Here is a 14,935-nt window from a genome sequence, read left to right on the forward strand (position 1 = left end):
TAAAGATGCTCCAAAATTGAGAAGTTCAGGGCGTAATCATCCACGAGCGTGAATCTATCGTCTTCGTTATGTGTTACTATCTCGAATTTGAGTTACAATTACCTAGGGATTCACATGGACTGCCGCTCACTACATACACATGGGCGCGACGCGTGAGGCGGCAGTCACTAGGGAGTGAGCGTGAATGACAACGTGCTGGCGACGAAGACTGTGACGATGTTGTACGTCTGCATGGTAGTGCATGGCAGAAGCTTTTGGACCAACACCACCGTCTGTCAATGGTCGCAGTTCTGGCTTCGCTTACATAATGGGGCCCGGCAATTGTCGGCTATGCATGCAGCCATGATCTCTCGTCTACTCCATCTCTGTCCCGTTTTTCCGGTCATCTAGCTCGATGTATTCCCAGTCATCCTAGCAGTTCGGTGCGCTGAATCTCTCCCGCCTGGACCTCTACCACCTGCCCAAGTGTCCTCTACCCAGCACACTTTGTTCCCGTTTAGATCCTGGATGCATCAAGTCAATTCCAGAGATCTTCAGTCATTGTTCTGCATGGAGCCCACTAATTCCGACGCGGTTAGCTCTGTCGCCCTCCTATGGAAGATGCTAGACTTGCCACACGAAGCTCTCGACTCGCTAGATCTGCCCTTCGATAGAGAATGCCTACCATCTTCATTCAGAGTTGATGTTCTCGCGCAGTCAACCGTTGCAGCGTCCGCGCTTGTTGCAGCCCTCTTTTGGTCTCATCGAAATGGATGTTCAATGCCCCGCGTTACAGTTCCGGCAGAGCATGCATGCGTTGAATTCAAATCCGAGCGACTCTATACTCTCAATGGAAAAGCCGCATCGCCCCCATGGGGAGTTATTGGTGGGTTTCATCGAGCAGCCGATGGATACGTCAGAATACACGATTCATTCTCAAATCATCGTCAGAACGCGCTTCGTATTCTAGGACTTCCACCTGACGCATCCAAGAAAGTTGTGGCACAAAAGGTGTCAAAGTGGAAAGCGGTAGAACTGGAAGCTGAGGCTTTTCGTTCCGGAGCTATGATTGCTGCGCTACGTTCTTTTGATCAATGGGACGCTTTGCCTCAAGCCAAGGCTATTACAGACCACCCAGTTCTGATAACGAAACTTGCAACTTCCGAGCTGTGTATGCCATTAGAGCGAACCCCGAAGGTAATGGACAAATGCCTAGAAGGCATTCGGGTTGTCGAGATGAGCCGAGGTATGCAGCTGTACCAATAGCTTGTAAGGCATACACTGACCTACCCCGGATCTATAGTTATAGCTGCGCCAGTCGCTGGGAAGACGTTAGCAGCACATGGGGCCGACGTTATCTGGATCACATCGCCGCATCTGTCAGTAGTATCCATGCACGAGCTAACCCTGGAAAGAAGGTGTACTAACCATACATACGTACATCCAGACCTGATCTTCCCGATCTCGATATAGATCTATCGCGAGGCAAGCGCACGGTGCAGTTAGATATATCGAAGGCCGAAGAGAGAGCTAAGCTACTGGATCTGCTCTCCACAGCTGACGTCTTTCTCCAAAGCTATCGCCCCGGGAGCCTAGCAGCAAAGGGTCTCTCTGCAGAAGTATTGACCAAGGCCAATCCAAGCCTGATCGTTGCAAGCCTCAGTGCATACGGTCCCGGGAATTCATGGTCGCTAAATCGCGGGTTCGACTCGCTTGTCCAGAGCTGTTGCGGTATCAATGTAGCGGAGGCTGAGCGCCATGGAGCCGGCGAACCGATGCGCGCACTACCTTGCCAAGCATTCGACCACGGTGCCGGCTATCTTCTAGCAATTGGTATCATGGCCGCTTTGTATAAGCGCGCTACTGCTGGAGGCGCCTATGAGGTTATCGTATCGTTGGCTGGTGTTATGAGGTTTATGCGGTCTTTGGGGCGCTACGATGGCAAAAGCGGGTTCGACCGCAAGGATTTCAAAAGCCCAGAGGATGTAGCACGGTACCTAGAACTGCGGCAAACGCATTTCGGGGAGCTAGAAGCGGTAACCCACTCGGCTCGCATCGAGGGTCTGTCAGTGGAGTGGGATGTCATGCCGAAGCCTTTAGGAAGTGACACAGCACATTGGCTCTAATGACACCACTATCCTATAGTTGCTCTGATAATGCTCTCCTCGTATCTAAGCATGGATACACCCTGGGGAAATTCACCGCCCAGACATGAGACACGACTCACTGTTGTTGAATTCCAACGCTGTAGTTCATGACGAGACCTTGTAATGACGACCAAGGTTTCTGCGGCATGGCCGCCATGTCGGCGGCTGAGAACAAACTACGCAACCTCAAAGACGGTCTCTCATGGCTTCCTCTCGCTTAGGTCGTGTTTCAGACTCAGCACAAACGATGGGATGCGGAGAAATGCGGTGGCGGCTTCAAGTAGCAGATCTTCTTCACAAACCCTGGATATAACTAGAATGACGTCGACACGGGATACTGAGGATTACGCATCGTGCGATCTCTACCAACTCAGCGATGAAAAGGTACATAGCAAAGCCGGTGTAGCTGATGAGACGAACGTAAAGAAAATGGCGGGGTCGTGGTGCTTGGACACGAGAGGGGCTACCATCCATGGATACCTAGCCGAGACAGTACTTGGGCTTGTTGAAACATGCAGGGTGGTACCGTTGGCTTCGCCGAGTGGCACAGGTTGTTTATAAGTATTGCAGCGAACTGGTGGCACGTGTACGGAGATAACGCAGTATATCTTGACGAGGAATTTGCGGAGGTGTAGCGCAGGTCTCAAGGTTTCACGTGGGCACAGAAAGGAAGAAGAGTAGCGATTGGCGGAGTTATGGCGCGGATTGCAAGACCTACATATATAAAATCGAGAAACCGGCGGTAAGATAACCGGAAGGGACGTGGATGTATGTAGTGCTCGGATCTCTTCATGGGCTCCCGCTACCCCTCACGCAAGCCGGGGCATGCATGCGCAAGAAGATCGTGTCAGCATTGGAGGAGCTACTACTACTATGAGACCACATTCTGATTATCTGCAACTCATACAGTCGGCAATGACAGCCGCGTTAGATGTCACAAGGCCAATGTCAATTCATGAAGTACATGTCCCAATTGCGTACTTGCAGTCGTTGTGGAGTCCACTGACGTCATCACCCGCGTACCTGCATTAGCCTTCGCCCCTCTCTGCCTCCTCCTTGTCGTCTGCCACTAGTTCTCATACTCGACGCCTTCTCAGCCTATTGCCCAATTACCGGACACTGTCAGATATTACGAGACCATATCCGCACCAGAGCCATGGCTGAAGTTGCAGCAGGCGCGTACGTTGCGGCCGAAGTGGTAGAACACACGGCAGAAGCAGGTTACGCCGCGTACATCGTCTCGAAGCCCACGCTCCCCCTCAAAGTCACTTTCAAACGCATAGCCACAGCAACAGGTGACTCTTCGGCGTATGTACTCCACTGCTACTACACAGGGTCAAACTGACCTCCAGACGCTCTTTGGCGCGTTCCAATCACACAATCACGGTGCTCGGCAACAAGGCTTATATCTTCGGCGGCGATACTGCGAACAACGTTCTTGCGAGCAACCATGTACATGCCGTTACTCTTGAGCATTCCGGTAAACCGGAGATGGACTACAGCATCATTCCTGCTCTGTCAACATGCGAAGATGGCCGCACGCCAGCGGAGAGATCGAATCACGCAGCCTGTGCTTTCCACGGCAACATCGCTATATACGGTGGCAGTGATAACGCTGGCGATCTCATCGACGAGCAATCGTCTGTATGGCTGTTCAGTCCTGACAGAAAGAGCTGGGATATTCTACAACCCTCCAAGGGAGATGTCGACACTGGAGACATTGGCCCGGGCCCGCGGCGCAACGCGAAGCTGTTCGCGCATGATCAACACGTAGTGTTGTTCGGTGGTGTCGATGGCTCTGGGGACAATGCATCGGATTTGTGGCAATTCGACATCGCTGCGCGCTACTGGACGCAACTTCCAACAGCGCCAGTCGCGACATCCAACGCCGCCTTGGCGAATGGTCAGTTATGGCTGATATCTGGATCCGATCCAATGAGTAGCCAGCTCCATCATATCAGCGTCTCGTCTTCCAGTGAAGAGAGGAAATGGGAGTCCTTTACGTTTCCTACCAATCCACTAGCGCCTGGCCCCCGTGCGCGACATGACGGCGCCTTGATACCGGTGACTACTGGGTGGGGCCGTAACTACCTCATCTATCTCCTAGGCGCACGGAGCGACTCTTCTGCTGATACATCCAACACGAAGCCAGAAGATCCAAAGCACGCAGGCGAAGTCACCCAATTCAGCGACACCTGGGTTCTCCAGATCCCTGCAAGCGATTTGGAGGCGAAGCCATCAATGACGCTCAAGAACGCCATCAACCCTGCAAAGATCAAAGATGCTATCCGATCTGCGCTGGGGGCTGATACTGGTCACTTGTCGTGGGCGGAGGCGGTAGTACAGACCCCTTCGGAGAAACAACTGGAAGAGGAAGATGGCAAACTGCATCCCGGCCCAAGGGCTCTGTTTGGATCGGACGTCATGGAGAAGGGCAGCAGCATAGTCTTCTGGGGTGGTGTAGATGCGAAAGGGGAGAGAGTCGGTGATGGATGGGTCGCGAGTTTCGAGTAACCGAAGGGTGCGTCACGACATTTATGGTGTCTATGCATGCAGGATGTGCTAGCACTTTGAGGTCACCTTCACTTCTATAGTGTAGAGATCTATTTGGCGACGAATATCCCACAGTGATAAGAGCAGAGACGAGAATAGCATCATATGCTCAATCGAGCAACGATACCTAGCCCTTTATGCGAATGGACTAGTACTTCAGGTCTTCCGATAGGCTGTCGAGAACGTCACCGTGTCGAGATCCTCTAGCCTGGTGTCCGAGTAATGGGGCACGTGGGGAGCTTACAGCCTTGGAATGCCTCGGTGGCAGACAGGAGTTCGGTTTCATGGAAGCTACGTCTCACAACGTCTGTCATGGAAACATGTGGTGTTGCTGTTCTTTGTGGCCAAGAAACGAGAGTGCAAGTGGGGGCCAGCCACGTGAAAGAATGCAGCATGTGAGTTTCAACAAAAGTGCGTTCAGTTCATTACATCAAAGAATAGTGAATGCGAGGGCAGTCACAGGCGGGTAACGCGGCTTTATTCTATATACACAAACCCTAATCCCTCTGATAAATACCCGCTATCCAACAAGCTCTCAATAGCGCAAGACCCCATGCCATGCCAATACTATCCCATACAACATTTAGCTTACTACCCATGACCTCCTTCCACCCGATGGCCACCTCAATCATGGCAATGTCAGCGCTCTCGGCCAGCATCAGCATCTCGACGTCGAAGATCCAGCCTTCCGAGTGCATGTAGGGGACAATATAGGGAAGTGCTGGTCGTGAAAACAACTTGAAGCCGCACTGCGTGTCCTTGATGCGTGCGGTGGCCGGAGGCGTCATGATGCGAAGGAGGATGTGGAACGAGTGCATCAAGAAGTTGCGGAGTTTGGAGCGCTGAACAACGGCTTCGCTGCCGACGAGATGAGCTCGAGAGCCGATGGCAACACCGCGCCCATGCTTGTCCTCGATGCTCTGGCAGCCTTCAACGAGAGCCCCTAGGTCCGAGAATCGACTCGCGCCATCCGCGTCGGCGAAGACAATGTACTGGCCTCGAACATGTCGCATGCCGTGCGTGACTGCGCCGCCTTTGCCTCTGTTCTCTTCGAGCGTGACGACGCGAATACTGCCGTGTGGGATGTGTGTTGAGTGCGCGGCCTTGGCGTCGCCGTTCTTCGACCACGGCCCTGGCTTCGACTTGGGGTGTTGGGCGAGTTGGTGCTCCTTTGCAAACTCCAGCGCTTTGTTGACGGTGCCGTCAGTGCTTCCATCGCTAACAACGAGTATCTCCCATCCTCTCTGGCTCTTTTCACCCTTGCCGCCAGCATGCGCATCACCGTATTGGCTCTCCAGGTAGTCGACAGCCTCCTCTAACATGCCTTCCAGCCGCTCCTCCTCGTTGTATGCGGGGACCACGACGCTCATGAAGAGCTCCGGTTCTTCGATGGGCATTTGTGGCGGTATGACGACTTTACTTCCCGGCTCCTTCGCAGCTTGTTTCTTGGCGGCTTCCTTCTCTGCTGCCCATTTGTCCAGCCAGCACGGAAGTTCTTTTGGGTCGCTTCGTGCACCGTCGGGTAGTATCGTCGTGTATTGTTTCTCGGAACGCCGTGGCAGTCGCGGAGTGGGCGCGAGGAGGTTCAATGCTATATAAAGCTGTCACTCATGGTCATTAGTCGCGTGCACGTTGTCATGTAGGCGCTTGTGTCCGTACCCAAAAGCCCATGGCGCATAGCAGAAAGCTCAAGCCTACGAGAAGCACCCATGTTGGGGGCATTTCAATAGCATGCTTCGGGTGCGACTCGAAGCCGTAGCCTGCGCCCAATCTCTGAGTATCGAAAGCGCGGTTCTCTTTCGACATGGCGGTTGCGGGGCCCTGACGAGGGCTTGTCCAGTGATGGTGCTACCGGAATGCTGTTGACATTGAGTCGGGATCGCGACCGCTGAGACCGGAACTGGCGGCGGATGGAAAGGTGTGCAATACAAAAAGGGAGACGCTGTAGTGGTCGCGCGATGGCCAATTGGCACGGGAAGATGCAACGTGGAAGCTGACGTACCTGACGGCCCGAGGTTCGTTAGTCAGCCTCGTTCTGCTGCGGCGCCCACCACCACAGCTTCTCCGCGTTGTCTTGTACTCCCTAGGCAGCTACTGCAGATATTTCACGCAAAAAACACCTAGATCTGTTGCCTCCAATTTCGCAAAGTCGTGTTGGCTGCTCCCTGGGCCGATGAGCTCAGAAGATGGCTCCCATCAGCGCTGAGTTTGGCAGAGTGGCACACACTGAAGTCTCGACGTACCCTTTCATACGGCGGCACCAGCAACGCACATATTGGTCGATAGCAAGCCGTGGGCAAAGGTCTCACGATGCGAGGTGCAATATGCGCTAGAACAAGTGTTCAACGTTACGTTAACATAAAGTATACAGATATGCAGCCTAACGACAACCCGGCGGTTTCAAAATGCCAATCCAAACACCATCGCTGTCTGTACATATGCGTGCGCGAAAAATGGATATTGCTGTCCAGAAAATCTAAGGATCCGAAAGAAGTGCGACTGAAGCGCCAGCATGAAGAGAAGCAAGCTATGCTTCTTGTTCATCTGATCGTGTAACGCGTTTGTCCTCTCCGTCTGTATATACTGTAACGTGTCAGAATCAGCCTGGTATGTAGGTGTGGTTGAGCACTCACCATGTGGACGAATGAACCAACTGCACAGGAACGCAGTCCCGAAAGTCGCTGCAAGACATACGAAAACGGTTTGTCTGTACGCGCCGACAGTGGCACTGTAGATACCGTTGAAGATGGTGGGCCCCATGACACGTGCAACAGCATGAAGTAAGCCCGTGGCACCTAACAGTTGACCGACCTGATCTTGCGGCACATGTTTGGTCAATGCAGCGCCAAGAGTGGGCGAACCGATACCGCCAATGGCAGCAATAGCGCCAGAGAGTGCGAAGAGCTCGCCTTTGCGGACAAGGGCATATCCGAGGAAGCCAGCCATGTCGAAGAAGATGGCTGCACGGATAATGGAAAGGTCGAATAGGTCAGAACCTGAACTGCGCATGCGGGCAGCCCCATTCTTCCCGCGGAAGATGCGGGTCAGAATCGGCAGAATGACTAGAAGAGCAAAAACACGCGAGCTGTTCACGATAGTGGTGAAGCGGCCGCTTTCTAGCTCATGCCAATCAAATTGGCGGCGCGTGTAGACGAGGACAACGCTCATGGCACCCATTGCGACACCAAACATGATGGTATCGGTAGCGGCCAACAGAAGCAGGTTCCAGCGCAAAGCCGACGAGGTGCCAGTCCCAGTCGGCCAGAGAATCTTCAGCGGGCCAAACAGGTTGATAGAGCGTAGCTGGTTGATGAAGTCGCCGGCGGGACCCTGTCGTTCCACTTCCTCTCTGCGCTTCTCACGTGCGGCTTCCTGGCGTGCTTTGCTGAGCGATTCGGGGACAAGGAAGGCAAGGAATGCAATGAAGATCAAGTGGGCACCAAGGGCCATGTAGAAGATGAGCAAAACGGCTTCGGTCTTGCCAACGTACTTCTGGCGCGCATTGATGATGTAGCCTGCCAGCGCGGGTCCGATGGCGATGCCGCCAAACAAGCAAGCGTGGAAGTAGGAAAAGGCGACGTTTCGCTTCTGTGGTGCAACGCAGTCGGAGGCATACGAGTGGGCACATGCCATGCCGACGATGAAGGATCCCGATACGCCCTCCAAGCAGTAGCCAACGAGTATCCAGTTGACGTGCACCGTGTCGGGGAATTTGGCGGCCAGGATTGTGAGGACCTCGCCAAAGAGGGCGCCGCAGGTGTTGGCTATCATGAACTTCTTGCGCCCGTACCGATCCGAGAGGGCGCCAATCTTTGGGCTGATGATGGCGGAGAGTATGCCGGAGCACAAGCTGGCGTACAGGAGGAAGAGGGAGGAGCGCGAGGACACGGCGTCGTTCTGGCATCGGTCCTGGCCCGGGTCCATGGGAGAGGATATGGGGTCGGTCTCGAGGGTCGCGTAGTACTCCTCGCAGACGAGGTCCATGATCAGGTTGATCTTGGGCACGATGATGCCGCCAAACGCGATGGTGAAGAGCAGGAAGGGAGGCAGGAGCCAGAATATCTGCTGCCGTCAGTCGATGCGCCCTCGACGCGAGGGGCTGCGGGGGCGTACCGAAGGGCGCTTCCACCAGGGAAGGCCGCGAAAGTCGGCATCGCCAGCCCATTGCTCGTGTCCGCTGGCAGCCGGCGAGGCACCCAGCAGCGGCGCGTCCTCGTCGTCGCTGTCGGGGCCCGGCGAGGTGGCGCCCGGTGTCTTGGGCGTCTTGGAGCCATGGGCGCGCGCCCTCAGCTGCTGCTCGATGTCGGTGTCCTCGACGAAGGCGGCGTCGGTGTTGGAGGCCATGGCGAGGGCTGTGTGTGGTTGAGCTGGCGTCGTCGTGGGCGTCGAGATCCGGGGTTGCGTAGCGTCGTGTCTGGGCTAGGGGGCCGCGCGCATGGCTACAAGTCGACGGCCAGGCTAACGAGCGCGACTGTAATCATCTTCGGCGTCGGGTGCAAGCGCGGACGGCAGCTTACCAACAACAGAGTGCTCGCGTCATGACGTTGCGATAGTGAATTATCACATCCCACCCATCGGCCTCTCGGGTGCACTGAGCCTCCGCCGCAGCTAGCGCCTCCCTTTCGTTGGCCAAAGCCGGACACTTGTTGCATCTTGCATCATCTGTGCAGCACGGTAGCTTTCATTTCTCGCTTGATTTATCCCGCCACATCTCAATGACGCCCTGCAAGTCCTGCAGCCTCGTTGGTCGAACAAGGTAGTTATCTACACCCGAAGCATACGCAGCATTGCGGTCTTTTTCGCTCACAAGCCCGGTGAGTGCGCATATGTACGTCCTCTTACACCCTGACCGCGCTTCCGTCTTCCGTATCTCCCTCGCAACCTCGAAGCCCGAGACCTCGGGCATAGAGAGGTCGAGGAAAATGAGATCGAAAGGTTGCGGACCCGTGTCGTCGCTGGACCCGTTGGCGTTCTTGAAGGCATCGATGGCCTCTTGGCCACCGCCGACAGGTGTTGCACCTGCCTTGCTACACTTTTTTGCATACATGGCAAGTACCTTGAGGTTTACAGCGTTATCGTCTACCAGCAGCAGCCTAGGCTCTGCCACAGCTGCCTCTGGTGATGTACAGACTGCCGCCTCTTTTGCTTGCTCAGTATGCGCTTGTACGTCTCGGTGGTCGGGTTGGGCTCCATTAGACCTTGCTGCCATGTTCATCTCTGGAGTGACCGCTGGGCTGGCGGCTGGCATTGCCAGTGGCTGCCCACCGCTTTCCTCGCCGTCTAATTGGGGGCTCCTCTCGAGTTCTAACCGGGACAGCAATGCTGTTGGCGCAGCACGACATTCGTCGGTTGCGTCTCCGCGTAATTGGCTGCGGCTCCCTTCTACTGGCTGTTGCTGATCATAGATTTTCGCGACTGATTCCTGGTCGGAGTTGTGGCGAAGCTCAGAGGGGGGGACTTGGCTAGGATACAAGTGCGCCAGCGCATCCTGGATTTTTGAACTAGTCACCGCACCCGCAATTGTCGCGACACCCTTCAAAGGCGTTGAGTACTGACTGGGAGCGGTCTGTACATCAGGGCAGAGACGGATGCGCTCGTAATCGTCAGATGCGCCACCGCGAGCCCGCAGTGCACTGTCTTCGTCCTCCTCCAAAACAACAAGCAAGCGCCACGGCGACGCTCTGCTTGCACTTTCCCAAGGAATGACCCGAATGTGGAACCACCGGCTTAGACTCTTCGCAAGTGAGCCCAACAATAAAGCAGTACATCGCTGGTCCCGTAAGGAGTCTCCTGATCTCCAGCGCGTCGGTGTAAAGAGACTCATGTCAAGCTGGTGTAGCTCAGCAGTACCAGCCTGCGAATTTGAGCTCCCTGACACATCTTCTGATGCCTCACAAAGTGCCTGGCTCGATGGGAGTGTGACAGTGAATGTAGAGCCTTCTTTCTTGTTTGACTCAATCTGCACATCACCACTCAGCATAGTGACTGTTTGCTTGACAATGGAAAGTCCAAGGCCAGTACCTTCTGCAATGGGATCCTCCTGAGAAAATGGGTCAAAGATTGAATGGCGGATGAAGCCGGAAGAGATGCCTTTACCGCCGTCTGTACAAGATATTTTGGTAGTAGCGTCCGTGAGATCCAGTGAAACTCGAATGCAGTTTGTCGGTTCCCCAAACTTCAAGGCATTATTCTCTCTTACGTCAGTACGGCTCATGCATGCGCTTTTTGTATCTGTACAACTTACTATAAGATTTGTCAAGATCGCCCGAAAGCTAGCGGCGGCTACCAGACGGCACGACCGATTGGCATTCGTGTCGAAAGTTATGATGGGATGATAGACAAGACCTTTATTCCATGAGCTCTGACCGGACTTGGACCGCCTCCACCAGTTTACTTACCATGCATCGAAGAATCAGGCTGGACAGCCTTTTTGACGCGATACCTGTGTACTTCACTGTGAATGATGTCCTCGCAGGTATCCATCAGCTTTACAGTATCCTTATCTTGCGAGGAAGCTGCCGAATGATGAGGTGCAAGACTTGACGAACGGAGAAGCCCATCGTTCGATGAGTCTGATCTTGGTAGAGGTGCACTTTGCGACCCGGAACTGATGTTATTGAAATATAGAACGCGCTCAATAGTATCGAGCAATGACAAACCACTGTATCTTGCCGTCTCCAGCAGGTCGCGTTGGTGTGCGTTGTGTGGTGTGTCCGCTAAAAGCTCAAGGCTTGATAGTATGCCATGAAGAGGTGTCCGCATTTCATGTGAGATCGATCCGAGAAAGTCTGATTTAATCTTGTCTATAGCTTGAGCTTCGAGACGCCGCACTTGCGTCATTATCGTGGTGCAGAATGCTGAAATGGAGGCAAGATCCGTCGAGCCGAGATAGACTCTTGACTGATTCTCGGCGAACCCGAGGACCGCACCGATATTACGTTCGTGAAACGCATCCCACAGTGGCATCAAGACGATCTGCTCTGCCCGCAGGAAGGTTTTCGAAAGCTCCTTGAGTATGAGGGTATCTTCAACTAAAGCGACGTCGTCTGCGCTCGTAGCAACAACGATGTCGCTAGTGTCATTGAGTAATTGGAACACAGCCCCATGTGGAAATAATTCAAGCAATCTGCTTGTCAGACTGTGGCTTAGTTCTTGAGGCCTGTGCGCTTTTGGTCCGAGATGCTCGGCTAGCACGTTGGAGCCGTTCCAGATGGGGTTCTTGTTGCTTGAGGAGCCCAACTCTTGGATGCGAACTCCGTCAAATTCGAAAGTATCGTAGAGCAATGTAGCTGAAAGATGGTACAGCTGCAGAGCTGCAGCGGGATAGAGGTTTGACACCAGAACTTCATGTTCAGTATGGCCGCCTGATGAAAGATTCTTGTGAGCAGGCTGAGCCGCCAGTCCTGCGCTCGTACCCATCTTGAGTAGAGAAGCCACACCTTGGTTGAACTTGAGCACACGCTTACCCTCCAGTGCTTCTACTGCTTGTTCCAGATGACGAATAATGTGTGACGCTGTCTCAAACAAGTACGAGCGGTGGGCGTCCGAGAGCCCACCGTGCGACGGCGTTGAGCTGAACGTGAACACAGTGCCAATGTTTGGTCCTCCATAGGGGTTCAACGGAACACCAGCATAATGTCTGAACTTGGCAATATCACCCTGAACAAATGGGAGATGTTTGGTTCTCTCCAATTCAGCCATATCAAGCTCTTCGTAGAGTGCCATGCTCCCGCCTGGCTCATTCTGCCGCGTGATGGTACGCTCGCACAGACCACCGTGATGAGTTACCGACTCGCATCCGTACCATCGCGTTGAGTCTTCTGTGCCAATTAGACACTGCTAGAATATGACGTATGTCCACCATGTTGTTGATTCCACTTACCCAAGGTGACCTTGGCTTCATCTGCGTTAGCCCGACTGGCCCCCGAGATGAAGTATTGCGTGTGGTCGTCTAGCAAGCTGACCATGGCCAGATCAGCGCCCGTTTGATGGATGACGCAACGGAGCAACGCAGCAAGCGCGCCGTCTGGTTCATTCTTGACGTATCTGCCGTGTGGCTCCAATGGCCTGCTCGTGAGGCCAGCGTCCGAACCACGCACGTATTTAACGACAGATGGCAGCACCTGGCAGAAGCGTCGGACTTCCCATACTCGCGCGCGATCGCCGATAGTCGCTCGTTGCTGCTCGGTGAGTTCTGATAATGACATGGCTTGCGATGGCTTTTGTGGTTGTCGATGGTGCCCTCCACGCTGGTCGCATCGCCCACGGAGAACCCTGCAGACCGGCGGGGAAGTACTTTGGCGCCGCGATGTCGTCTCACAAGCTCCGAGTGTCAATATGGTGTACAGGATATATGCGCCATGTGCAGGCGCCTTTGTAACGTCCAAAGCTCTTTTCCGTGGAGTTTTCAAGCCCGAACTTGAAAGTTCGCCTCCTGGGGTCCATTTGTCGCACGCCGATGATGTCATTGGAACCGCACCACCGTTTCCGCGGCATTGCTGCGCTGTGCGACTCTCCACGAACCAATATCACCCCATGTGCTCGAGTTTCCAGGTTGTACACTAATACGTCCGTTCCAACATTCCTCTTATATGCATCTCCTAATTCACTGATGAATTTTGGCCTTCGGCTAATGAGTTCTTGGACCTTGGTACTTTCTGCCAAAGACCCTGCAAGACTCCAATCGCAACCAACGTTTCAAGCGACAAGAGACCAGAAATGGAATTCGGCGATGCGTGACCGACCTCAAGACAACTGTGATGCTCTGGTAGCATCGGTCGCAGCAAGAGGTACTGCAAATGCAGGAACTCAAGCGACGTGGAGCTTATTTCCTGTAAAACCATCGCGTGTCAACTTCGTCAGAAGCCATAGGGGGCCTATTTTTCTCTGAGGGTTATAGCACAAAAGTCTTAACCCCGAGGTCGTCTGAGAAAGCTTCCAAGGTTAGCTCCAGTTTCACGTCGAAGTGTCTGAACTTTAGGCCTGTTCCGGCCCCTTTCTCAGATACCTAAGCGCCTTCCGGTGAACACCACCTGCCTGGTAAGTCCCTTCCTGCGCATGGAGGCGTCGAAATAAGGACTGTAGTGTCGTCCGTCGTTATCACTCACCTTTAACACTGCATACCAGTCTGATCTCAGCCTTCAGCCCGGTAAGCATCAGTCAGATGTCACTCGGTTGGGCATTGTTGCCTGCAACTGATCGGTGATCTTTCCGGCAAACAGTGGGCCTGATATGTTCTTCAGCCGTCTGTAGCCATGCTCGCGCCGCCTTTTATATGCTTCTTTCTGCGTTTCGGGGTTTGCTCCGAAAGACCGTGCGTAACCGAAGGCAACACTGACTTGCTTCATCCCGGTCAAAGTCAGCGGGTGAAATATCTCGGCAGCTCAGATCCATCTTGGATGACGACATGAAGGTCATCCATAGTTCATGCGGGATGAGCGTCTTATCACAAGGCGACCTCGGGACATATGTGATGATGACCTGGTTTGCCTCAATGCGAACCACTGCTTCTGCATAGTGAGGCGAGTTCTGAGTTGAGGTTATGGCTTGGCTACCTAGATAGGTGCGCACTTTACAGACACCGAAGTCCTTCAGCCTTGCCATGTATACACCACTCGTTCTAGCCCCCAACGCTAGTGCTTACAACTTGTGTCGAAAACCTCTGGTTTCGCCATCGCTACGACGTCGCCTTCTCGTTTTAATTTAGTCCATGGGTATTTCCTGGTAAATCAGTCAGAAGCAACCTTCAGAGGTTGGAGATCCAGGTGATATTGCAGGTTGGGGCTGCCTAGGTGTGCACTACCGTGGGGCCCGTCATCAGACTGTATCCGGAGAGCTAATATAGACCAGAGGAACTGCGACGTCTTATCAACATCTTTATACACGATGTTGCCCCAAAGTCGATTCCAAGCGGCCCACTCCCTCGTGCCTCGGGTTCACTGATCAGCGATACGCTATTCTACCCATCAAGAAGTCCGCGCCTGAGGTCGTGCGAGGTTGCGTGTGATCAAACCAAGCTTACTTTGTGACTGTACCATCTTTCGATTACCTGCTTCTTGAATCAAGGTAGGGTACGGCATACTGCACATCGCGGACTAGCATCGGGTGCAGCCGACCAATGTAGTGCGCTACAAGCCGGTGGTAGCAGGTTATGGTAGGGTATCTACACTTTGTCCTTCACTGGGCTTGAGGGCTGACATGCAGGGCACAGAATGCAAGGTGTATCGACCCGCAGGCACATAATCTAGTCCGTAAGT

General features: G+C 53.8%; 4 protein-coding genes across 4 annotated transcripts; 1 reads left to right on the forward strand and 3 right to left on the reverse strand.

Annotated features, from left to right (window-relative positions):
* Nucleotides 1–3,282: 3,282 nt before the first annotated feature.
* On the forward strand, nt 3,283–4,640 carry J4E92_002398 (uncharacterized protein; the record flags this gene model as incomplete). The annotated part of the gene is made up of 2 exons (XM_051493802.1): nt 3,283–3,434; nt 3,479–4,640. The coding sequence occupies 2 exons, from the start codon at nt 3,283–3,285 to the stop codon at nt 4,638–4,640; spliced, it is 1,314 nt and encodes a 437-aa protein (XP_051355481.1).
* A 536-nt stretch (nt 4,641–5,176) lies between these two features.
* J4E92_002399 (uncharacterized protein) lies at nt 5,177–6,485 on the reverse strand (the record flags this gene model as incomplete). The annotated part of the gene is made up of 2 exons (XM_051493803.1): nt 5,177–6,280; nt 6,339–6,485. The coding sequence occupies 2 exons, from the start codon at nt 6,483–6,485 to the stop codon at nt 5,177–5,179; spliced, it is 1,251 nt and encodes a 416-aa protein (XP_051355482.1).
* A 721-nt stretch (nt 6,486–7,206) lies between these two features.
* On the reverse strand, nt 7,207–9,023 carry J4E92_002400 (uncharacterized protein; the record flags this gene model as incomplete). The annotated part of the gene is made up of 3 exons (XM_051493804.1): nt 7,207–7,262; nt 7,313–8,741; nt 8,793–9,023. 3 exons carry the CDS (start codon nt 9,021–9,023, stop codon nt 7,207–7,209), a joined length of 1,716 nt encoding a protein of 571 aa, XP_051355483.1.
* Nucleotides 9,024–9,360: 337 nt separating this feature from the next.
* J4E92_002401 (uncharacterized protein) lies at nt 9,361–12,886 on the reverse strand (the record flags this gene model as incomplete). The annotated part of the gene is made up of 3 exons (XM_051493805.1): nt 9,361–10,719; nt 11,574–12,499; nt 12,562–12,886. The coding sequence occupies 3 exons, from the start codon at nt 12,884–12,886 to the stop codon at nt 9,361–9,363; spliced, it is 2,610 nt and encodes an 869-aa protein (XP_051355484.1).
* Nucleotides 12,887–14,935: the final 2,049 nt, after the last annotated feature.

The sequence above is a fragment of the Alternaria infectoria genome, assembly GCF_024043175.1.
Source record: "Alternaria infectoria strain BMP 0036 chromosome Unknown scaffold_3, whole genome shotgun sequence".
Taxonomy (NCBI): Eukaryota; Fungi; Ascomycota; class Dothideomycetes; order Pleosporales; family Pleosporaceae; genus Alternaria; species Alternaria infectoria.